General features: G+C 29.2%; 1 protein-coding gene across 1 annotated transcript in view; it reads left to right on the top strand.

Moving 5' to 3' along the window:
• Window positions 1-24845, top strand: part of LOC113373732 (whirlin-like) — a 33933-nt gene that overhangs the window by 3670 nt on the left and 5418 nt on the right. Inside the window, 11 exon segments of the mRNA XM_026614007.1 lie at window positions 6102-6280; window positions 7066-7236; window positions 14024-14323; window positions 15716-15858; window positions 17862-17989; window positions 20910-21212; window positions 22755-22943; window positions 23419-23449; window positions 23452-23478; window positions 23481-23592; window positions 24203-24377. Coding sequence (XP_026469792.1) covers window positions 6102-6280; window positions 7066-7236; window positions 14024-14323; window positions 15716-15858; window positions 17862-17989; window positions 20910-21212; window positions 22755-22943; window positions 23419-23449; window positions 23452-23478; window positions 23481-23592; window positions 24203-24377 — 1758 coding nt within the window.

Here is a 24845-nt window from a genome sequence, read left to right as displayed (position 1 = left end):
TTGCCCGGCATTGCTGCACCAATAAAATGTCAGCCCTATTAATACTAATAACAAAAAATCATCAAATATGGATGGATTAACCATTGGGTTACCATCTAAAAAATACGAAGTAAGGAGAAGTTTCAGCCCAAGAGCTCATAGCACGTAAGGTTCTGATTGCTGTTCAAAAAATAAAAAAAACTAAGACAAAGCACAAAAGATTTTACAAAGAATTCTTGTTAACTTTGGTCAAAAAATATGCTTTGTTATATATTGTTATATTATTCATAAGCTTTAATAATTTTTAATAAGTTACAGATTATTGTTATTAACGATAATAAAATTTGTAATAAACCATTTTTGATGTTCATACCTATCGTATTAACCTATTTTAATGTCTGTCTATACACTCCTAGGGACCTTTGTGACACTCGCCTTTTATTTGTATAATTTGATTTTATAACTAATCTATCGTTTTTAAAGACAGTATTTTAGTATTTTTACGAAGACCAATATTGAAATTACCATTTAATTTATTTTCACCCAGCTGGTAAATTAACAAAATTGTGGCTAGTCAAAAACAAAATCGAGGTTCAGGATGTATAGGTCTCACAATAAAAGTAGTATATACATTTGTTAGAAAATTTCTTGTTCGAATAATTTTTTCTTGAATGATAAATTTTAATTATTATTTTTGATTTACAAATAAATCGGGTAAAATATTAGAATTCTTTCATGGATTTCTTCTATTTTTTACGCATTGCGTTTAATTTCATTCCAGACAGATAAATTTGAAATCATTTAGAGTCGCGTGAATGGACGTAATATCTGTCTATAGATTCTTATTTCCGTTTCTTTAACGCAGGCAAGGAATAGATTAAAAAGCACGCAAAGTATATATTCTCATAATATTACTACCCTTTGCCTTGATTGGAATTCGTCTAATAGCATTTTATCATTATGCTATGGCGGAACCGTTATTACATTTCAAGTTTTTAATCGATCGATGAGTCTCGAAAGATTTCTAATTTTATCATCGCCAACTCCGCGCTCTTCGAATACTAATCGATAAACATGGAAATATTTTTTAATTTAATTATGGCATACTACGTAGAATATAGATTAATATATGATAAAACTAGTAATCAATAAATATTAATCAATGTTTTAAACATTTTTAAATAGATAATTATAATCACTAAATATTTTATCGTTTACAAGAAATACAGTGACGATCTTATCGCTCAAAACACTTGAGAAAGTTTACATTAGCAAGAGGTGCCGAATTAATCCATCTGAGGATATATTTCTTATTATTAGAATAACGCATTTAAAATATATATATTTTTAAACTGAATAGTAAATTTAAAAATCATATTTGAACTATAAATCTTTGTATATTTTTTCTGAAAGTTTTGAAATTAGCTTGAACCGTATAAGTGAACTTAAAAAATTAACACTTGACAATCTTGGAAAGAAACCCAATAAATTTGCAGTAAATTTAGTACTAATTTATAAACATTTTATCAAATATCTGATAATTTGATGTGCATATGTCTAATGATTATTTTTGATCGCCAAATATCATTTTTTTATAAATATTTCATCAATTCTTCATTTTGCCAATACAAGTAAAACGTTTTTTGAATCATTCAAATCGGGTACTCCGTTCTCTCAAAAACTGAATTACCGTTTTTGGTATTTTTTGCTCGGTATCTTCGAATCGGCTAGACCTGTCTTCACCAAAAACTGATCAGCACGTCTTCTCATCAATGAAAATCGAATGCTTTTTAAAACATTCAAATCGGTTGATTCGTGCGCCCGAATTCGTGGAAGAAAAATTGTATTCAATTTCAATTCCATTTTTTCTAAGGTATCCCAAAATATTCAAAATCCCTCAAAACGTAAAGATATGAAACAATTTTCATTTTCGATTTTTTTGCTATTACTTTAACTTACCCTATGGGAAGTTAATTAACTCAAACCTGTATTAGGTCAAGATAAATAATTTGATTATTTGTAGATATAGTTATTGTGTTGATAAAAAATACAATATTATTTTTATATAGTTTTTATAATAAACAGCCTCCTTTATTTGAGTATAGTTTGCACTTTTTGAATTTATCTTAAACTTGCTAATACATTTTCAGATCAGTTTGTTAATTATTCCTTCATTTTTTTCAAATTGATGGAATTAGATTAATTCTTCATGATGTGAGTATAAAGTCTTAGCCATGATATGAAAAAATATGTCCAATATATAAAATAACTGGATATTATGTATATGGTACCCTAGTACTACCCTAGGGTTGGTTCGTTTGAGTTAAATTCGAACTTGGTTCAGGGAAGAATGGTGTGAAAGATTTCCTATTGCCATTTCACACCGCAGTGCCCGAAATGAGCTATTTTCAATTGAAAATATTTTTTTGTACTAAATTTTTCTAAATGGGCATTCAATAAAATTGTAAAGACTTTAAAGTTTCTATACAACTTGCTAGTACAGTGATATCTTAAAAAAAATAGATAAATAATGAATTGAAAAAATAATTGCAATTTGATCACATTCCATGTAAAAATGAATTGTAAATGGTTCACAAAACTTTTTATTTTTATAATTTTATTTTCAATAGCAATCAGAATACAGTACAATTCTATGAGCTATTTGGCTTATATCATTCACTCACACACATATACACACTTTCAAACACACATATAAATTATTGTGATAAATATTATATTAATAGTTAGTCACTTCAATAAGTGATTCAACAATTCTGTTCATATATACAAAGTGGTAGTTCTAAGGGTCTTCAATATTATCTTTGGGCAGATTCTTCTTCAGTCTTCTTGAAATTGGTGTCTTAAGAAGTTGAGTAACTTCTAGTTTGTGATAGATCCACAAAGCTGACTTGTAATATTTAATTTTCATATTAGATCCCACATTGCTATTCATCCATTTTCATAAACTTTCTAAAAGTTATATTTCTATTATATAGCTATAGAAATATAATTTTTAATATGAAGCAAATAGCATTGCTCAAAATAACTTTCACATTTTGAAATATATATTCAAATCTACTAAAACTTAATAAATTTTATGTGCTAGTAATTAATTAACTTAGAATCACAATATGTTATAATGTCATATGCTGGGGTTACTAACTAGCAACTTATGTATTTTATTTTTATCATTATTACATTTTTAGATTTTTTTCTTATATGCAAAATATTGATTCATAAATTTCAGAATCATTTTTACAACTTTCCAGTAATTTTTATAAATGATCATATATTGTTTTTACAGAACGATCCCATATCATTTTTGTCCTGTTTGTGAGATTCTGATAATGATGTTGCTCTCCCAGTGGTATTAACATGTTTTTAATCTTTGGATTTGGATGTTTTCCTTCTCTTTGAAGCCACTTTTACACTTTATAACCAAGTCAATTAGTTGTCGTATCAGATTATCTTCTTGTTTTTTTCTGTGTTGTTTAACCTACATCTCATGCACCATCCCGGCAGATATCGATCCATACGCGCTCGGTCAAGGACAGTCAGATACTCGGAAAAGATCCTGAAAAATAATACTGAATAATAATAGTAATGAGCAATGAAAGGATTATTTACTGTGTGGCTCTTAAAAAATCGATTTTTTGATTTCTCGACATCAATTCATTATTAAACGTTTGAGATTAAAATTAGAAAACAAATGGCCGGTCCATTAATTATTATTAAAAAAATTGGTGATTCTATGGTATGATGATAGAGCTCATAGTCTTAACAAATGGAGTGTTCATTATTTTGAATATATTTCATATCACATAGTTTGAGTTCCGTGCAAATAAATGATAATTTTACAAATTCTTATGAGAATCACATAGGAATCTCGTAAGATTCTCTCAAAATAATTATTTCAAATATGCAAGAGAACTTTCAGTATTAGGATTAAAATCTTTACCTAACTTAAGGCTATTTATGGAATATATATAAAATATATATATTTTTTAATTATAGCTAATGGTGCTAGGGCCAAAAATTCATATAACATGAGACATTATACATTTTATTTGTATCTATTAGTTTTAGTTTATGAGAAAAACTACTTAGTAATTAGTCATTTTATTAAAAATAAGGAAATGATTAGGATTTAATTAATAAGAAATTTGTCAGAGTATTATTGTAATTTTTTGTCGTTACTACTTTGCCGGTGAAAAAAGTGCGGTGTTACAACTGACCACGGAAATGGGGCTATTTGTAACACCACACTTTTTCTAGAAAATGATTAACTGTGAAATAATGAACAACAGTTGTAGAATTATTTTTACTTGATTTGATAGAAGAATAGTTATAGCGACTATCCATCTTTAATTCGAAGAAATATAATCAGTTGATCTCATTATATATTAAATAAAAATGAAACTGGTACATTAAGCTCGTAGCTTCTCTATATTATTTGATAGAAGATTAAAACTATTGATTAATTGCAGAAATAAATGATTTTGATTTTATCATAAATTGATCATATTAACAAAATTATAAATTTTTAAATGGAAACCAATAGTTCAATAAATAATCAATATAAAAAATGATTAATATTTTGCATTTTTTTCTAAAGAAATAAATATGAAATTTATACTCTTTTATAAAATGCCCACCAATTTGCCCTAAGGTAGAATGCTTCTAGTTTAATACTTTGTTTCAGTATTTAAGCAAAAATTGCCAATGTTGTCATAGTCTTTTCCAGCAAAATTTGGCACAAGTTGAAATTGAACCATAGTTGTACCACAAACCACGTGTTAAGTTTTTATCGTGCCCATGATATGGCATTTGTTCAAGAACTGTTGTTTGTTTTTAGAGGACTGTAACCACTGATATTATTTAAATTACTTTTACCAACAATTTTACCAAGAACACACGGCATAGGTGAATAAAAATTTTTTGATTTTGTTGATCAACCAACTAGATAAGACATCAAATCAAATATCAATTGTTCATAGAATACAACAATCAAATTCTAAGAACTAGGTCCAGTGATGCAGTTATTATAGTAACGGTAATACAAAAACCAAAGAAACAAATAAAATGATTTTTTATCAGAATACCTAAAATAGGTTATTAGGATTTTTTTTAATCTGTAATTTAAAATATGATCTAACAAATTAGGATTCAGTTAGCCAGGTTTTTCTTCTGACTATACCTAACAATAAGTACTAGAACCCTATTTATGATAGAATAGGTCAAATACTCAAATATAGATCATTGATCGATATAAATCTTTTTCACTCGCGAATCCGAGTGGAAAGGATTAATATATCTATATACGATATCTACCACAAATTCCAAATTAACATAGAAACTAATTAAATTTGTTTTTCATTTTATAATAACTATGTTTTCTTGCCATAGTTTGTAGTGCTTCTCATTTAAATAAATTATTTTCCTCCACGGTTTGCGTTATCATACAACGGTGGTATAGATGTAATCTTATAAACGTATTAATGAAGATGTATTCCAGAAAATAGTCTACATGGCGTAATGAATATTAATCAGGACTTTATTCACGCTTCAAATATTCTGCTAAATTTATTGTGAAACTAATTTTGTTTTATGATTAACATTACCATACCAGTGATGCGAACTGCTAGAATAATAGATCATTTGAAAATGATAAATTAATGTGTTTTGATATTCGAATCATTGTTACTATAAACTATTCTTGAAAGCTTCATAATGTGTTTTACATATATGATACTAAAAATGACATACATTTTGATAAATTTGCTTATTAACCTCTATAAAAGTCGAAGCAAGTCTTGTTTCGACTTTCAAGGACGATTCAATTTTCACTAATAAATCAAATTGTTTGTTAATGTTTTCAAAGAGAAAAGTTAATATTGTAAGTTTGTTGTGATTCTTTAAACGGTGCTTTATAGAATTTGTTAATAGAATGTCCCTAATAGTAGAGACGTATGGTTAACTTCTGATGAAATACATATTGATATTTATATTTCCAAGTTGAACCCAATTTTACTACTTTGATACAACGAGTATTAAACCTGAAGTTTATAATTGTATACCCATAGCTCTAACCACTATCCTAATCTCTAATGATTTTATTTCAGATGCGCTTAGGCGACCCGTCCGACGGCAGCGAACTGAGTGAATTCGCTTACAGTGGCGGTGGTCGTTGGGGGTCTGCTCATGGGGGTCAAAGTTGGGGTCGTACACCAGGACCCATTGCCGCCACTGGGCCTCAGTCGGCAACGCACGCTGCTCACCATTCTACCGCCATCGCAAACAGGTAATAAGAATTCTAATTCGTATATATGCTACTAGGCGCATATGTTCTTATGATTAGCTCACCTAAATATTCTAAATATTCTTAAATGTAGTGTAATGTATTTATCGTCGAATTTGCATTAGTTTTTTTTATTTTCTATTTTACTTAAAACTGACCAGTTAATGACATTTAGTAAATTTGGGGCATTCACAAATTGTCAGATGTAAAGGGACATCGTTTACAACTCAATAGTTGTTCTTTCATTCGTTATAATATCCACAATATTTTAATGATAATGATATAATCTTAACTATTTACTCATAAATAATTTCTTATAAATAACTAGTAAGCCCGGCGAACTCCGTTTCACCACCAGATGGTTTCATTTTATGTAACATTTCGTGCGGTGATTAAAAGATGAAGCAAAAAATTGCCTGCTGTTGAAATTGAATAAAAATTTGCACAATACACTTGATTGATTTGATGACAAATAAGTAGCAGTCAAACAAAAAATATTAGTTTGTAGTACATCAGAGATGACGCCGTATGTAAAAAAAGAAAAAAAATGTTTTCCGCTTTTCTGTTGAATTTTTTTTCAATTTTCTTAGCTATTAACCTTGCGGAGACCGAGACCTTTTCAACGAATGCAAAATTGTCGAAATCGTTTCGTGCGTTCTCGAGTTAAATCGCCAGGAAGGAAAACCCGACTTATTTTTATATATATATATAGAAGATAGCTAAGATACTTCAATATTTATCAGGAAAATTAGATTTAAAGTAAAGTATTAACATGAAATATGTTTCAGGACAAGCTATGAAGCCGAAGACATGTCCAGACATAACGGGAGGCCTGGAACTCGGCCTGGTTTATACTATTCGCCTCCTGGTACCAGCTACACTATAGTGGAAAGGCCTGCCAGCGCATCTAGGCCTCATACACCCCATCAGCAGCACTATGCAGACAAAAGATCATCGAGGTAAAAAACATATTTTTAATTATTAATTTCATGTAATAGTATTCTGGTATCTTTGCAACAACTTGGTAAAATATTAAGAAGTTTCAATGCATTTACAAAAATATTTATATATTAAATATATATAATACATTTGCGAACGTGGTACACAAACCCAAATATGTTGTTTTTTTAAGTCTTGATATTTTTTACCAAACAAGATGAATTTTCTTGAGACCCAAGTTTTAATATATCCATTTTGCATGGTACACAAATACTAATATGTTATTTTTTCAAAGTTTGTAACATACGACTTGATCTCTTTTATCAAACAAGGTGATTTTTCTTGAGACACACGAAACCCTACAGTTTCAATAAGCTAAAGACAGCTTTAAAGGTACACTACTTTTTATTTTTACAGTAACTCATAAGCCACATAGCTGCCGTCTAACACAAAGTTTTAGATTTTTATTTTTTATTCGTTTCTTCTATTATGAAACTATAAAGTATCTCAACATTTCACCATTCTGATTAAACTTGACAAATATTGTTGGAACTTGCCAATACAATTTACAGCACTTTTTTAAAGGGGATATTCTCCAAGTCGATAAATTATGAAAATTTAAAATTTATAGTTTAACAAAAAGTATTTATTCTTGAAAACTTGGGGTTATTGTGTTCTTATTGTTGGCTCTTGGACTTAGACATGTTATAAATCGATACGGTTCTAAAGTTTAAAGCACTTTACAGCTCATAATTTTCAAACAATGTGATATGATTTTTCAACGTGATCTATAAGAGTTATGATAAATATTATCAACCGATTTTGCATTTGAAGTTAAGTTCTAGGACACACTGTATATAAAATTCTTCTCTAATGATGTATGTAAATATACTCCTCCTAAACGTTTATTCGGATTTTGATAAATCTTTCTGAAGTTTGTGAAAGATGTCGTTTAGGATGTATTTGGTTATCAAAATAAAATAATATTGTAGAAATAAATTGAAAAAAAAATGCAGAAAACAACATATCTTGGTTTGATATTGAAAACATTTTGATTTATGAGAACTGTCATATGGCAAAAATTTCGATTCACTTGGAATTTGAATTTAGTTTAAGCGAGCCTAGACAATGTTAGTATATAATATCTAAAAATGTAATATATACAATATTATTGCCAAAAACCAGATGAAGTGTGCCAGAAATTAAAACAATATAAGATACAATATATGTTTGTCAGTAGAAAATATATAATTTAGTTTAAAAAATAACACAATACATCCAAAATTGCATATACATTATTTTTTTCAACATATGCATGTTGTATTTTGCTTTACTTTACTAAATCATTTAAATACTTTAAATTATTTATTAATATTTCTACTTATTGAAAAAATGATTTAGAATTTTGTTTTAAGTGTCAAAAATTCATTTGTTGCATCATGAAGATTTTAACTAAAGAAATAATGTTTATTAAATTGTTAATGAGAAAAAAATGAAGAAGAAATTAGAAATTGTAATTGCCAAAAAGCAACTAATATAGGGTACGCGATTATAAAAATTATAGACTATGATATATTATATAAATCATTGAAGCAATTATATTGGTTGGAAATATCAAAGACGATATTGTTTTTTTGTCGTAGATACTATATTTATTCTTTCTGAGTTTTTTATACTGATCAAAAAACTGCAGTTTCCAATACGTATACAGCTAATGCTAAGACCAAAAATAGACATTAAAGTATAGGACAGAATATTAAAAAATTTGGAACTTAAATTGTAGACGTGGGTACAGGACAACGTCTGTCGGATCATCTAGTATATATATATTATATATATATATATATATATATGTATGTATATCTTATATATTTCTTATTTATTTGTTTGAACAAAGTTTTAGTTCAGGAATCCTATATATCAGCTTCACGTATATTCGCATCTGAAACATACTATTGGAAGAATTCCAATATACTTTTCTTACAATATTTCCAATGTCACTTTCCGGAGCAATAAATGTGGCTTAGATATTTCCATAACTTTCTCATCCTGGGAAAACACCGCATTACGATTGAAATACATGTGTTTGTGTCATGAGTTTCATGAAAAAATAGAATTCCAATTGAGGCAATGTTGAAAGTATAATATTTATAATAATTATAAATAAATCTATTTAATATGATATCAAAAAATTATAGTGAAAGTAATCTATCTCACGCTTTTCTTGCGAAGTTTTTCACGTGTTTTAAATACTATTTATTTATGATCCTTCAACAATGTCTCATAATATATTCTGATTTGTGATTTTGACAAAAAATTGAATGGTAGCTTAAAGTCCAGCTTTTTGTGACATCAAATTGAGATTATTTTTGCTGTTTTTTACGTATCTGCAGAATTTAAGGGGCGTATGAATATGTCAACTAGAAATTGCTTATTCTATACTATAATGTGATGAAGGATGAAAATTTGCATGCATAATTTGATTTGATGCTAACGTCATTGATAAATGGAAATTTTGGGATAATTTGAGTTTATCTATGTGGAGACTAACCGATTTTTAATACAGTTGCATTATATTAGTAGAGTAATAAGAATTTCAATAAGTTTGATCTATAATTGAGTATTTTCCCAGTTCACTCCTACACATCAAATTCAACTTTAGAGTAGAGCGGGGCTTGAAGGTCCGCGGGTAAAAAGGTCCACCACCGGGGTAAAGAGGATAAACTAATCGTTTACCCTGGCAAAGGTGTAAACAATTAATAATAGTAAATAATAAACTAAATTAAGTTGTAATGCAGTGTAATTTCTATAAAAAAATGTAGCTATAAAGATTGTATTGTCTGAATAACGCAGTTATTTCTTTGTTAAATCCCTTTAAAATTAAAGATAAAATATTGGATTGTTTGTTCTCTGGCCGTCCCATTCAACTCCGTCTATAGGGCAAAAATGACCTGGTGACGAATTTTTCAGAAAAACACATTTCTGCAATAGTGAATTAGCTAGGAGTTTCACTGAACATAGCCAGATAGTTGCTGGTTTGATATTTGTTATTTGTTGTGATATAATGGTTTACGCAATATAATTGTCCAAAGTCAAATTGTACCTTTGTGCCATGTCTAAAGAAGGTTCTAATTTAAAAGCATAATTACTTACTTTTTTTCGAGCTCCTGAATCGTTATTAAAATTTAACCATTCAAACATTTTTGATAATTTGTTAAATTTGCAAAACTAATTCAAGTTTTAATACATTTGATTTAAATCATGCCATAAATTCAAATGTTTCATTAGTCCAATCACGGTTTTGCCTCTACATTTATTAAACAACGCTAATTTTGCTATTTAATGTCAAAGGATAATACAATGTTTAATTAACGGCATACAAAACATGGTTGTGGTTCTTTGAATACATATACATGGAAATTCTTGTCGTGCCCACGTATTTATTCGAATACGTTTGCAGCCAGTTAAATTTTCTGAAAATGCGCATATGTAACACAAAATGTTCTGTTTCATAAAGTTCTATATTTGAAACTATGTTTTTGCTTCAATTTATATTTGAATGCATATGCAGTTGTACGTGGTGTGAAAGAATATTAAATGAACTTGCTATTGTAAATTTTTAAAGTTTTATGTGAAACTTTATACATTAAATAATTACCTTAATTAACTTCCCGTAGAGCAAGTTATAGTAATCGCAAAAAAATCGAAAATGAAAATTTTTATATATCTTCACGTTTAAAAACCTTCTGAACATTTTGGCATACCTTAGAAAAAATGGATGTATGTGTGTGTGTGTGCGTGTATGTATGTGTGTGCGGATACAAAATTTCGTCGACGATTTCGGGAACACGGATGAAACGATTTGAATAATTCAAAAAACATTCGATTTATATTGATCAGGAGACATGCTGATTAGTTTTTGGCGGAGGCAGGTCTAGCCATTTCGAAGATACGGGGCAAAAGTGTCAAAAAATCGTAACTCGGTTTTCAAGAAAACAGAGCGTCCGATTTTAATAATTCAAAAAACATTTCACTTGTATTGAGAAGATAAAGAATTGATCAAATTTTCATGAAGACAAGTCTACCGGTTTCGGAGATCTAGTGAAAAAAGTAAAAAAAATGCCATTTGGCGGTCAAAAATGATCATTAGACATATGCACATCAAATTATCAGATATTTTACAGAGATTTTAATAATAAGTATAAATTTTGTTTACATTTCTATGGGTTCCGTACCAATGTTTATCCGTTAGACGGCGACGCGGCGCTTACGCGCTTTGACATTTTGTCTCTATGCAGTTAAAGCAGTACGATTACTTTGAAAAAAAGTTCAAAAATTTCCAAAATATTTCAAAATAAGGAAAACATTTTTTTTCAAAAAATGTAATTTTTTGTCAAAATTTTATAGTTTCTAATCTAATGCTTTTAAAGTAATTTTTTTTCAAAAATATTAATCTTTTTAAAAGAAAATAATTATTAGTACGGTAAGTTCCAGCAATTTGCCTTAAGGCACAATGCCATGCGCCCCACTAGTTATTGACTTATTTTGTAAAATGCCTCTTAATATAACATAATTCGGTGATACTTGATTGTACATTATGTAACTTAGGCGAGATCACATGTTTTAAATAGTGGACTGTAATTGATTTTCTTATCAACATGAAAAATGAATAAAATTACTATCTAATTTGTGATTGTATTTATATTCAAATTTATATATTGCTACCCTTTTTGCTAGAACATATACCCATCATAATCAATCGCAATTTATATGTGCAAGCATTTATTTTCACCTACCTCGAATGATTACCAAAAGTGTACCTTGCTTGTCTACATAAGTGGCTGCTCTAATCACCTTGATCATAACTAGTCTAGTATTTTGAAAAACTAAAATTATATTTTGTGAGATTTACGTGTCATCAGAAGCTTCAACCCCATAATGATCCATTCAGATGTTCATGAATGTTCTCTGTAATATCTTGTCCTCTCTCTCTCCGTTATTATTCAGAAGAGGGTTTGCTGTTATGAATTTCAAAATGGTTTGCTATAAATAACCGAGGTGTATAAATAGAAACGAAATATCATATTACCGTCGAGGTCCCGGAAGCAAGCACCTATTTTGTAACCGGGACAGGACGTCCTGAAAGGGATGCTTTGTTCGCAAGTGTTATATACTTCACCAATATAGATAGTGTTACGTAAGCTATCCACTAATATGACCTCGATAAGGTAACATATGGCTTCATTTGGGTATAGTTTTACAAGACAATATTTATAGAGATACATTTTCTTGTTAAATATATGCAAAAATAATCGATACTCTAAATAAAAATGAACAAGGAAAATAAAAAATTATGTGAGTTTACTAATTATATTTTAATTAAAGTTTAAATTTGCTATTGGACTTTGTGATTATTAAGCTTTGGTATAAATAACAAATTTGCAAAGTACATTTTTACACACCACTTTTTATCAGCAATCAGAACCTACGGCCTATAAGCTGTTGAGACTGAAACTTTCCTTTATTTTGTATTCTTAAATAGTAACCCAATTGGTTATGGTTGATGGTTGATCTATCCATATTTGATGATTTTTATTTTTTTAGAATTTATCTAATAGGGCTGAGATTTTTTTTATTTGGTGCTGCAATGCCGGATTAAGGGCTATTTTCACTTGGAAACATATGGCTATATATAAATTCTGAGTGAAAATCATTGTCACTGCTACCTGACAACAGGCTGCTCAATGTGGGTATCGAACCCAGGACCTCTGAATCCAGTCCGGTCGATCTTAACTGCTTACCTTTTGCATATCTTTACGTTTCAAAGGTTTCTGAACATTTTGCCATACCTTAAAAAAAATGGATGTATGTGTATGTTTGGATACAATTTTTCGTCAAAGATTTCTGGCGTAAGAAATCAACCGATTTTTTTTTAAATGAATAATTTCAATGACTCAAAAACATTCTATTCCTATTGATGAGAAGATGTGTGTGCTGATTAGTTTTTGGCAAATCCAGGTCTAGCCATTTCGAAGATATGGTGCAAAAAGTGCCAAAAACGGTAATTCAGTTTTTGAGAACGTCGGATTTGAATTATTCTCAATACATTTTACTATATTGACAATACATTTTACTTGTATTGACGAAATGAAGAATTGCTTAAATTTTTAGGTAGGGAGGTCCAGCGGTTTCGGAGATATAGAGTAAAATGTAAAATAATGACATTTGGCGGTCTAAAATGATCATAAGGCATATGAACATCAAATGGTCAGATATTTTATAGAGATTTTAAACAGGAGTACTAATTTTGTTACTTTATTTTTGGGCTATGTAGCCAATGTGTATGTATTTTTAACTTTTAAAAACAATTCAAATAAAATTATATCATTGCTAAAAATTTCAGAATTTTTTTTTTCAAAATTTTTAAAAATATGCAAAATTTTATACTTTAAATATAAATTTTAAATTCACAATTCAGTTTGTATATATTTCATATGCGTTGTTGTAATTGTAAGAAATATATCCTCAGATGGATTCATTCACGGCATCTCTTCTTAGTGTTAACATTTTCAAGTGTTTTGAGCAATAGATTGTCACTGTATGTTAGTTATATGATTGAGTACATATATAGTAATTATAATTATCTATTTGAAAATATTTAAAACAATTGTTATTATACATTGATCAATATTTATTTTGAATTTTTTTTGCTCGAATACTCCATTCTAGCACGGGAAGTTCCAGCAATTGGCCTTAAGGCACGATGCACACACTAGTAGCTTTTGTTATATATTACATTTATTTCAGAGGTTCCTATCTCGGGCAATCATCAGGTGCGTTAGGAGGTTCCGTATCAAACTTTCACGGCGGTGCTTATGGAAGTGCATCAACCACCAATACCGGTGCAGTCTCATCAATCAGCGGTAGTACGAGACACGCAGCGAGTTCTGGATCCGCTGCCACCAAAAAGCGCCCAATTTCTCCGGAACAAGTACTGAGGCTGTTTGGACCCCAAGGAACTACTTCCAGAACGGGTACGGAACGCATGGCTGGCAGAAGAGGCCCTTCGCCGGCTAGCAGTCCACCGAGCACGACACATCAGGTATAATAGATTATATACACTATATTTATTATTATAAACACCAAGTTTTATTTTTCTAAATACTAGGTTGTAAGTAAAAAGTTTGGTGAAGTTGCTGTTTGATTTTTAGTAGCGCTATAGTTTAGTATGTCCACGTGTAGTAACTTTGGGGAAGAATCAGATTGGGCCAATTAGATTTGGATACTCTATTCGCATTTTAATGTATTTTACTTGAAAATTTTCAGTTTCTAAATCGTTAGCTTTAAACACGTCGATAAATAATCTTGTGTTCATATTATTATTGTTTCATCATTATATTTTATTTAATTAATGAATGAACCTTATTATACCAAATATATTAAATTCATCTAATTAATTCCGTTTTTCAATTGGATTTCAACATTTCAATTCTTGCATGTAAAGTCTTCAAATGCATGTTGAATAAGGAGTATGAATTTTACAAAATAATTTAATAAATAGTATAAAAAATCCATTATTATCACGATATATGTCTGACGATGTAAGATTCTCTTTGATTTTCCGCATGACAAAATTTGTTTTATTATCAAATATATACCAGGAATTTCTGCTATATGAAATAACCAACAGAGCTTATTTATTTCACAAGTTTTATTATACCATGATATTGCACCAAACTTTTTTACAAAAAAGAGATTTACACTAAAAAACAACTCTACATAGCTATAAGGCTTGGGATACGATCATAAAATTCATATTAATTTCGAATAATAAAATTAGTTTTGAATACTTTGAAGTTTGTTAGGATCTCGTTTATCACAAAACTTTATGCATACGAGTTATTTCTATGAAATTTAGTATTTTTTTACTCATTGCGATCTGAAAGTTTGCAGATAATAAAATATTAACGTGGAGTGTTTGCTTCTGACAAAGAACAATCGTGAACTTTTGCTATATTTCTGCAGGAACTGAAATGAATTTAATTTGTGCATTTAAAGTAGAGTTTAATTATTTAATAAATACGATTGTTGGTAGTTGTTGGAATATTTATATTTTTTAATTGGTTTTTTAATCCATTTACTTCATTTGATTACTCTAATCTATAGTTTTTTGCAGTTGCATTGGTATATATCATTATTTGTGGATTACGTCAATTTTCTAATTTTTTTAAATTCTTTGAAAATTTTAACTTTTGAGTTCTCTGCATTATAGCTATATTTGATTTGTAAGCACATCCCCAGAGCTCAATTCCGTAGGTCCAGATTGGTTTAATAATTGATTTATATAGCAGCAACTTATTTTCAACAGAGAGCTTAGACTTTTTAAGCAGTAGCCATTCAAATTCTTTCATTTTGATCATTATTTGCTGCTAATTTACGTCAAAAATAAAAAAATTCAATTTATATTTAATATTTTATTTTTTTTTATTTTCAGCCTACTACTTATCGTGAAAGGCCTATTATGCAACAATCTGTTCCCAACATTCACGAATTGTGTACGCGAACAGTTTCTATGAGTAGAGATCCTGTGGATGGTGCTCATGGTTTTGGAATCTGTGTGAAAGGAGGAAAAGATGCAGGTTAGTAATTTTTATATATATATATATATATATATATATATATATATATATATAATATAATATATTTAATCATCACGTAATGATTCTATTTGCTGTTGAATGTATACAATACAAATGAAATATTTCTAAAAAGAACATGATTCATATATTGCAACTTACACGGTATAAATTGAAAATTCTGTATGCTGCAAAGGATATTCTGTGAACCAATTAACATTTATTTTATGACCTTGTTTTATCATATATATGGCTTAGATAACAGCAATAAAACTTTACAATCTATTCTGCAATAAAAGTCAGGACTATAGTTTTAATACTGTTTGGGTTTTATGACTTCAAGTCGACAGCTTGCTTATGACTTGGATTTACAATAGGTAGCTTTTATTCCAATACCATTTCGTATTTTTAAAATTGTTTCTCAATATAGAGAAAGATACTTTCACATCTTAAGAGTTAGTTTCTCATTAACGTATTTTATGCAATGGTAATAAGAAACTTAATAAAAAACACATGATTTTTCATCACAAACATAAAAACAATAATTTAATTTTTTTATTTTATTAATTAATTTTAATTTAATTTAAACATGCTATTAAAAATGTAATTTCACCAATTTCTAAATTTCTTCATATTTACTTATATCTTTTTGAAGAATTATATCGAAACATCTGAAACATTTTAAAGGTAAATACCATGTGTTAATTATTTTGTTATTGCGTTTATACTATGGCCATATAAAATATATAAATAATGATATCATATACTGTACATTCATACACATATTTATCATTTAAAATATAAAGCAAGAAAGTGGTTGACTCTCAGAACAACAAGAAGAAAATACATGCATGTCAACATGACATTTATCACAAAAATACCTTTTTTCGCGTCGCGTCATGTGTATATATTATAAATCACAAGCACGAAAATTATTTTTCCTGTATAAACACTAATTTCCCTTCAGACTGAAAAGTAATGGATTTTTTCACTTCGTTGAGTTTCTGCAGTCTTTTTGTTTGCCAATTCTAGCATATGGATGAGGATGTTTTGTTTTTCAGTGATATTTTAACCCTTTCCACTTGGATGCCGCCGCTCTGGTGGCAACATACATATAAATCTCGCAATTCACAAGTGGAAAAGGTTAAATGTTCGATGTAGCTGGAAAATCTTTCTAGTATCTAATACACGATATGAATTAGTATTGCAATTCAATTAATAAAAGACTTTACAAAAGGGCTATTATTATTTGGTCATTTATTTTTCTGTGGGGTAAGTTATAGTACCTAATCGTAAAATAAATCGAAAACAAAATTTTAGTATATCTTTAAGTTTTAGAGGTCTCTGAAAATTGCGGCATTCCTTAGAAAAATTTTTGTAAGTCTGTCTGTCCATTTATGTATGTATGCTCGGATACAAATTTTGGTCAACGATATTGGGAGCATTGATCAACCGATTTGAATGATTCAAAAAAATACTCGATTCCTATTGACAACCAGAGAGTTCAGCAATTAAATAAAAAAAAACATTCGTATATACGGAATGAAGATCTGGTTAAATTGTTGGGAAATCAGGTTCAGCAGCTTTGGAGATTCAATAGAAAACGTTAAAAATGCCATTTTGGGGTTAAAAATAACCATTAGATACATGCACCAAATTCGCAAATATTTTATAATAATTTAAATACTAAGTTCAAATTATGTTAAATTCCTATAGGTTTGTGTGATTTGAAAAACTCAAAAAAAAAATTCACTTGTATTTACGGAATGAAGAACTGTATAAATTGTTGCGAAAGCAGGTCCAGCGGTTTCGGAAATCCAATAAAAAACGTTAAAAATGCCATTTTGGCGTTAAAAATGATCATAAGATACATGCACCAAATTTTCAGATATTTTATAAAAACTTTAATAATAAGTACAAATTTTGTTTACATTATCATAAATTAACCTAATAGAGTTAATCTAATTTTCAGTGAAAAATGTTTTAAATTTAGTATCCTTTTTTCCAGGTGTCGGTGTATATTTCACGGGTTGAGGAAGGTTCTGTAGCAGAAAGGGCCGGACTGAGGCCCGGAGATTCAATACTAGAAGTTAATGGCACGCCTTTCACTGCAATTTCTCATGATGAGGCTCTTAAGGTTTGTTTTACACAATTATTATACAAATGATATAAATAAATATTTTAGCATTACCTATCAGTGACACATTCACAAATGTTTATCTATTATCACAAATGCTTATATACATATGCAATTTTTTTTTTTTGCGTTTCATATCCGTAGCTATATATGAGATTTTTTTTCATTTTAACCATTAAACTACAATTTGAATCATAATTGACAGCAATGCGGCTTTGTGAACGTAATAGTGCAGAAAAGCTATTATTTCGAATACTGGGAATCCATTAAAATAGTAATAGTTATCGACTTATACTTGTCGAGTTAACGGATGTCTTTTAAATTATTCAAAGTCACTTATTTATTTTTAGTTCATTGGACGTAGTTGTTGGTTACTAACTTTGAATTCAATTTATATTTTGCTATATATCTATAGGGTAAAACGGGGCTTAAAGGTTTGCGGGTATAAAGATCCACCATTAATATCTTACGAAAGAAAAAATATGGATTTTTTGATGATACTATGTTAGAGTAGAAGGAAAAAGATTTGTTGCTAGCCACTATCTTAATACTTACTATAGGAGACGAAAATGTATCAAAATTCATAGCATTTTTTTTTTATTTGGTAATTTGTTCAGTTTTAAACTTTTGTATTGAGTTTATGATACCTTCTATGAATTTTTAATTAAGTAATCGCAAAAAATCTAAAATATTTTTTTTTAGTTATCTTTACGTTTCAAAAGTTTCTGAATTTTTTAGCATACCTTAGAAAAAATTGATGTAAATGTGTGTGTATGTGCGTGGGTATATGTATGTGTGTATGTGTCTATGTGCGGATACAAATTTTCATCAACCAATTTGAATAATTTAAAAAACATTTGATTTGTATTGATAAGAATACGTGCTGATTAGTTTTTGGCGAAGATAAGGAATAGATCTTTCTAAAATTCTAGAAGAAAATTGAATTTTTTTTTAAAAAATATTTTTGGTACAGAAAGTTTTATCCATTTGGCCTAACAATGCCATGCACCACTAGTTATTTTTGTAGTTTTATATTCCATAAAGAATTTTATTCAAGATAGTTTTTCTGCTCTTCAGTTAAAGATTTAGTTTAAGAATATTTTAGTATTTGTTGCAGACTATCCTATATGTGCGAACGTTCCTTATCCCTTCTTCTTTCTTGCTCATAAAAAATTTAATTTGGAACGACATTACTCGCCAGTCCATCGTACTTTGAGGAAAAATCAATATCTAACTAAAAATATATTAAATCTACTTTAGAACTTTAGACAGTTTTTAATCGTATATCTGAAATGAGTTTAGTAGCTAGCTGACGATATATGTCAAGTTAAATTATAGAGATAATGGATATAATATTAATATATTAGAAATCATCATTCGATCAGGTTCGAAAAATCGTCAGAATACTATATGATTTGGTTTGTTTGATTATTTATTTATATTTTTTTTATTAATTAGTATAAAATTTTATTTATCCTATGAGTTGCGTAATGAATGTTACCATTTTAGTTTCATTATGAGTATAATAACAACAACAAATAAAAATTTAACATTTGGAGAACACTATTACATTTGGTATACGCTGAATTTAATTCCAATTCTAATTAAATGTTAAATTCGACTTTATCGACAATTTATTTGAAATTTAAAATTCTTAGAAATTGAAAAAAAAGTTATATCATTTTTGCATTTGTATCAAATCAGAAACTTTTGAACAGGAAATAAGAGGGCAAAAACAATTATATGCGTTAAAAATGTATGTGCGTAGAACATTTACTATGCAAGGCACGAGATTTTAAAAAGTAAAAGAAAACTAACATATTTTATTTTTTATAGTCGAATATTGGTTTCTTTGTTGCTATTTTTAATGCTTCATGCTCTTCATCTTTTTATTCAAAAAAACGCTTGAGCTCATATTTAGATTCATATTCCTACATAATATATATTTCTGTAGAAAATGAGATAATTTGGTTACAGGAGAAAGCTACGTTATTATTATATTTTTAAATTAAATTATAGGTTGATAATCATAATTTTAATTAAATTAATCATGTAGTAAAATTTGGAACAATTTCAATAATAATAGAAAAAGAGCTATGAAGTATAAAAACTAAAAATAAAAAATAAAATACAAACATTCAAAGTTTATTATTTATATATTTCAGATAAATTAAATATAATTATTTTTATGTACATAGTTATTTTTGTATAATATTGACTTTGTCCTAAAATAAAACATAAGGCAATTTTCCGCAATTAAGTTGATACCATTATGATTCAAAGTTTTGATGAACTGCAGTGAGAAAGGTGCGGCCTCGGAAGGTGTTCATAAATAAACTTTTCTTAAGGGGTGAATCTAATTATGATCTTAGAAAATAGAAGTTTTCGGTCGCCCGACATATCGATCAATACTGTTTAGCATGGCTTTAATGTTTTTGCTCCTGCAATAAATTTAGATGAGATTCCTATATGATGTGTATGATTCCTGTGGATTGTGATAATGAGACTGAATTCATTTAATTATCAGAGGTAGGGCGGGGCATAAAGTTACATTTTGACTTACAATACTATCTAAACTAAATCAACTATATCACAACGCATAATATGTATCAAACAAACAACTAGCGGACCACGATCAGCAAAATTTCCAGTATAGAAATGTTTTTTTTTCGAAAATTTATCATTTGTTTGTTTTTGCCCCATGGGCGTATATGTATATGTATATGTATGTATATATATATATATATATATATAAATTTTATATCAATGTCTAGATGTAAAGAACTGCACACTACACTTCCATATTTCATCTATACCTCTCAAAAAACGATCACGCACTCACTAAACCTCTTTCTATGTTGTGCTTGTAAATTCTTCTGTCTCTTCACTTTATTATTCTGACCACCATTCTGATGGACAGAAATGTACACAGATGCTGAAGTCATGCAGGCATCTAAGTATGACGGTACGAAGTCCACCTTCTTTACCAATGCATCTGCAACAACAGCCGTCTCTTCAGCAACAACATGTCAGCATACCATCGTCGCACGTCGGATTGCCACCAATTGGCGGTGTATTGGGGACAAATCCTGGAACCAATCCTGTAGTTCTGTCACCGAGCGCACCTATTCCTGTCGGAGCGCCTTTTGGTGGCAGCGCCCCGGGATACGGAGCGACTGTTAGGCAAACGTCATGTTCGTGGATGGACCGTCAAGGGAGACCGGTGAGTGTAATACTTTGTACTAGTAATTGAGTAGATTAGCACTAGTTTTGAATTCGAACCAGATGTCGGTATGCTTGATATCAACCAGAAGTGATGTCAGGTTTTTACTTGAGATTATTGATGTCAAATATGATCTGATGTGAAGATGTTTTTTGGAAGCATTTGTGCAACATATATGCACTGTACCTATAAGTTTGACAGAAAGGAGAATAGATAAAAAAAAATTACAACAAAAAAAACTTACACAACATTATACGTCTTGTATATTTTTAACTAATAAAGTAATTCAAAGATCTTAGTTCCTACTTTAACAATTCCACATTTGACGAAGCTGCAAATGATAATAAAATTAGTCAAGTTCAAACCTGTATTTCTAAAACCAGACATTTTTTTTCAATTATTATTGTTGCTTTTTCTGTGAAATATGCACATGTGTCTTGTCGTAATGATCTCAAAACCGAACGTACAACAAAATAAATGTAAATTCAAAGTTCGTTTTGCGCATGAAAGAGCTTCGTGTCAAAAGCATTCGTGCTACGCCGACCATATAAATTTTCTATGTGTGCATAATGGGGAGATTGCGGTCTTTCAGGGTAAATATATGCTGATTAGGTTCTGCTTGAAGCTGGTCAGCAGTAAAGTTTATCTATTTATTTGTGGAAATAACACGGCAACGTCTTTGATATTATGCGGCAAGGATTTATTATATTATAATATTAGTTATTTTTTAAATAATGTTCAAACTAAAATTCAGCAGAATATTGTAAACAGAGTCAAGCTGAGTCTAAAAGAGTCAATGTTTTATATAAATTTAATACAACCCTAATAGATTATAGATAACTGTACATATTTTTCCTCACTTCTTAAGTTGATGGCAATGTCAATTTTGATAAAAATTATATATATACAGGGCCGGTCCTACCACTCCTACCTTTAATGCAATACATGCAAAAAATGCGAGCGCACGCTTAAGGGGGCACCAAAAACTAAATTCAAATTTGAAATTCATAATATAGTTTTATCAATATCATTCAAGAAATATATAATTTCTTTGCATCTTTTACTAATCTTTGGACAATATTTTTAAAATAGGTTAAAAATTCACATTTAAACAATAATCTTATACACGATGGTAAGAAGATCAATTAATTTAGTCCTTATGATATCAATTAGGAGAAGTTTACTATGCAATTTTGAATATTTTAAAATTGAACTAAAAAAAATCCAACATGATCCAAGGACCAGTGTTATGCTGAATTTAATAATGAAAGGCTAGAATTAGTTTTGCTTTCTAAAATTTGCTCAATAGAATGAATGACATAAAATCCTTAAAATAAAAAAGTAAAATATTTTGAAGCCCAAATATTAATAGTACACATGTGTTAGAAACACACAGAAAAATTAAAAACTACTTTTGCAAGTAATACTAAACCTACTGAAATTTTTAGAAAAAATGGAATGCGGGAGCTGAGGATATATATATATATATATATATATATATATCTGTGTGTGTAATATATATCGTTTATCTTACATTTTCAGGTTTCACCACCTCCAGACTCTAGTATGGGAATATGGTCAACTCGAGATAGAAGTGTTCGAAGGGTAGAACTCTGCATTCAGCCTGGTCAGTCTTTGGGTTTGATGATCAGGGGTGGAGTAGAATATCAATTAGGAATATATATTACGGGAGTCGACAAAGACAGCGTCGCTGAGAGAGCCGGATTAATGGTGAGTTGACTCATTAAAAGGTATTAATGAAAAATTCAATATTTAAAAATATTAGAATGGTAACATTGTATACATTCTGATATCTAAAGACTCAATTGCTATAATATCCTGTTCCACTGCAAAATGTACCTCCCAAACAAAATTGGATATCGCATTTTTCAATATCATGCTATATTAACGAGACATACATACCGATGCCACGTCTAATTGGCAAATATATCTTTTTCTCATAATAATGAAATTTATTGTCCCAAAGACACAGATTTTATCTGCTATATATTGCATCAGTATTTTAATGTTTATGTCATATAATCAATAATACTTCAAACTGTCTCCATATTTCCCATCATATTCATTTATCTGGTGTGATCTCTTGCACCCGACAACTTGTTTCACTGAAATACATTATGTAAATATATATTTTAAATAAAAAAAATATATAACGAAAGTAATACATTTTTTTCTAATTTTACAGATTGGTGATCAAATTTTAGAAGTAAATGGTCAATCTTTCTGGACGTGACGCATGATGAGGCTGTGGGCAGCTGAAATTCCATAAAAGGATGTCACTGGTGGTTCGGGATGTTGGAAAAGTTCCTCATTCCTGCACTGCCTATGACAATGAGCCTTATGATCCCGCCAGTCCGACGTTAGTATGAAATTATTATATGCGTTTAAATTTTTTACACTAAACTCCAAAAACTAATTATTTTCTAGGACTCTTTTAGAGATATGAGGGCATTTTTATTGATATTACTATATTAAACCTTGAGATAATGTGTAATCTAAGTAATAAGTGATTTTAATGCAAGGTATCTAGGGCATTTCTAAGCAATCTGCCAATTTGATACTCATTAATCAAATTCGCACAAAATATTTTGCCTACATGTTGAATTTTTCTAAACTGTACGTATTACGCCTGACCAACGCTTATATATTCTACTGTGTATGTTCTTTATATGCATAACAATTAGGATATATTAAATATGAGTTCAATCTGCCAACACTCGAAACTTTTCCATTTTTTTAAATGCAACAAGAACTTATTCTACAGATTTCATTTGAATCTAGTCCTTCCAAATGAAAACAGGCGCAAATATGAATACTTCAAATGATGATTTTTTGATAATTAATTTATTGATTCAGTTCAGACATCATTCTGTTGTCTTTGTGTTTTTGTTGAATTAATTTTGTGTAAAGTATAACTAAAAAGATGAATTATATAATTAACTAATTAGTCATATTTTATTTATTTTCAGGTCTAGACAACCTAGGTCACCTGCTCAGCAAATGGTAGAAGAAAAAGCACGTTCTTTACTACCCCGAGCAGAATTCAGTGCACTATGTTACTACACGCAGCAATATTGCTCAAGAAGTATGACTTGCGAAGCCTTAGTCACAGTACTGCAAGAAATGCTAAATACTCCAGATAAGGTAATAAATGAAAATTCTTGAACAAAACCCATTAAATAGCATTAACACTAATTTTCTCAAAAATCTTTGAATCGGTTTCAAAAATTATATATTTAGTTCATAGATCACATAATCATATGAATCAACCACTATAATAATAGAATTTTATTTTGTTTTTAAGTAGCAATATTGATTTTATTGTGAAAAATTGTGAATATTATATAGATACTTCTGTTTTCCTAAGCAATCGCTTTTCCCAATTTAAATATCAACCTTAGAAACATGCACTTTGTATGCTATATTTTATAAGAAAATTACTTCAAGTTCCTAGATTTGAAAATTGCTATGCATTAACTCCCATAGCCTGCATTTACTTCAATATTCCGCCTCTCGTTTTCCTACAGATTATTACTTACTAACTTCACCTTGGCCTTCATTAATTGATTAAAAACTGATTGAGATAAAATTTTTCATATATTTGTATATATG

Source organism: Ctenocephalides felis, unplaced genomic scaffold (assembly GCF_003426905.1).
Source record: "Ctenocephalides felis isolate EL2017-DRISC unplaced genomic scaffold, ASM342690v1 CF-g0.4_SCAFFOLD_01604, whole genome shotgun sequence".
NCBI classification, from domain to species: domain Eukaryota; kingdom Metazoa; phylum Arthropoda; class Insecta; order Siphonaptera; family Pulicidae; genus Ctenocephalides; species Ctenocephalides felis.
Note: the sequence above shows the minus strand (reverse complement) of the source record. Positions and strands in the feature narration are given on the sequence as shown.